The following is a 2284-nucleotide window of genomic DNA, read 5'->3' as shown; positions in this document are numbered from 1 at the left end:
CCATAGACCCTAAGGGATACAGCAGGGTGCCATAGACCCTAAAGGGTACGGCAGGGTGCCATGGACCCTATGGGGTACGGCAGGGTGCCATAAACCCTTAGGGATACGGCAGGATGCCATAGACCCTAAGGGATACAGCACGGTGCCATGCACCCTAAGGGATATGGCAGGGTGTCATAGACCCTAATGGGTATGGCAGGGTGCCATAGACTACAAGGGGTACGGCAGGGTACCATAGACTACAAGGGGTACGGCAGGGTACCATAGACTACAAGGGGTACGGCAGGGTACCATAGACTACAAGGGGTACGGCAGGGTACCTTATATCATATGGGCTAAGGCAGAGTGCCATAGACTTTAACGTGTGCTATATACCAATAATGGTACGGCAGAGTGCCATGGATCAAATGGGATACGGCAGAATGCCATATAAGACAAGGAATACAGGAAGAGTACCGTATACCAACAAGGGGTACGACAAGGTACCTTACACCATAATATGGTCGAGTACAGTGCTATAGACCATTTTGTACAGAATTCAATTTTATGAAAAAAAAATACTTTCAATTTTTAAAATAATATTTGGGCTCAAAATGACGAGGAAAAATTTTCTAAAACTAATTTCAAAGAATTTATAATTTCCCCTGTAAATATCAAAAGTAGAAACAATTTATTTAGTTGGTTAGAAATAAATAAAGCGATGAATACTCGTGAACATCTGATGAAACTAATCTTATAAGAATGAATGGAAAGGAGAGAATGTTGATGATAACACGCTTTCTCTTGCTGTTTCTACATGAATAGTAATCAAGCATAATTGCCTGTCTCTAAGTATGCAATAAAGCAACCCTCTCTCTCTCTCTCTCTCTCTCTCTCTCTCTCTCTCTCTGTGCTTGTCCCTAAATGCATATGTACTCCGGCATAGCCAGAACGCTGTATAATTAAAGTCACCTCCATCATGCACAAATTGTTTGAACCTTCTTCGTCACGCATTGGATTACGAGGTCATTTACTAGGTCAGAGGTCATTTACTAGGTCAGCGGACAGCTTATATCGAACGTCGTTTTTCTTTGGACCATTTTCATTTGCATTTAATGAACATTTGTAAATTTTACGACCTCGTCGCATTGCTGTCCTCTCTCTCTCTCTCTCTCTACTTTAACTATCAACAAAGGTACTCTCTCTCTCTCTACTCTCTCTCTCTCTCTCTCTCTCTCTCTCTCTCTCTCCCCTACTTTAACTATCATCAAAAAGGTCTCTCTCTCTCTCTCTCTCTCTCTCTCTCTCTCTCTCTCTCTCTCTCTCCAATAAGTTTTGAAAACGTATCGTCTCTATACTTCATCTAGTAACAAAAGCTCTCTCTCTCTCTCTCTCTCTCTCTCTCTCTCTCTCTCTCTCTCTCTCTCTCTCTCTCTCTCTCTCTCTCTCTCTCTCTCTCTCAAATAACAGTCGTATAATTAATATACTAAATGCCACCCAAGTCAACGAAATTTCTTTGCTACAAAAAATAACAATGATGAAAATACATCATATGACTTAATAACTTAAGGGACAACTATAATATGAAAGCAGACAGATTAAAATTACACATATTCTAAAAAAAAATTAGGATAAATGATAACCTGAGGACGGAATAATCACCTAACAAACAATGAATGACACTGTGCATGTTTTTAAAGGTCGTGTGTATTACTAGAAAGATTTTGCAGACGGGCAAAATGAGGAGAATTCTAAAATTCCCGGAAAACATAAAAAAACAAAATTCCTAATTCCTTTTGTAGGGGATTCGAAAGTCACGGTGATTTGTCTTCGTTGAGAACTAGTCAGTAAGATTAATAGCTGCCCTTTTCCCTGCAAAGAATCAGCTTTTTAATCAGCAGGGCAAAGAGAATATAAAAATATAATGCTTCCATTTTAATGTTTTCACTAACGTGGAAATCAAGGTGAGAGAAAATGAACACAAACATAAAGTTATATATATATATATATATATATATATATATATATATATATATATATATATATATATAATATAAATATATAATGCTTCCATTTTAATATCCAATTCACTTACCTAAGTAATATATTTTCATATATGTTACCGAAGGGGAATTTTTAGGTGATAATAAGTTTGGGATCGAACCAGCGACGGACGAGGAATCAGGACTACAGTGACACACTAACCAGTCGGCCACAAGAGAGGTATAAGTGAATACCATCTCCGTCAAACCCGTCGAAAGGTGTTTTTGCGTTTTGGAGACGATATCCACCCACCTCTGCCATG

The 2284-nt window shown here is 38.6% G+C and overlaps 1 protein-coding gene across 1 annotated transcript in view; it reads left to right on the top strand.

Annotated features, from left to right (window-relative positions):
• Positions 1-380: 380 nt before the first annotated feature.
• LOC136839843 (S-antigen protein-like) overlaps positions 381-2284 on the top strand; it is a 28631-nt gene continuing 26727 nt past the window's right edge. The window contains exon 1 of the mRNA XM_067106177.1: positions 381-482. Within this exon, the coding sequence (XP_066962278.1) occupies positions 381-482 (102 nt within the window). The remainder of the gene's footprint in view (positions 483-2284) is intronic.

Source organism: Macrobrachium rosenbergii, chromosome 1, assembly GCF_040412425.1.
Source record: "Macrobrachium rosenbergii isolate ZJJX-2024 chromosome 1, ASM4041242v1, whole genome shotgun sequence".
Taxonomy (NCBI): Eukaryota; Metazoa; Arthropoda; class Malacostraca; order Decapoda; family Palaemonidae; genus Macrobrachium; species Macrobrachium rosenbergii.
This window is presented reverse-complemented; position numbering and strand designations above follow the sequence as displayed.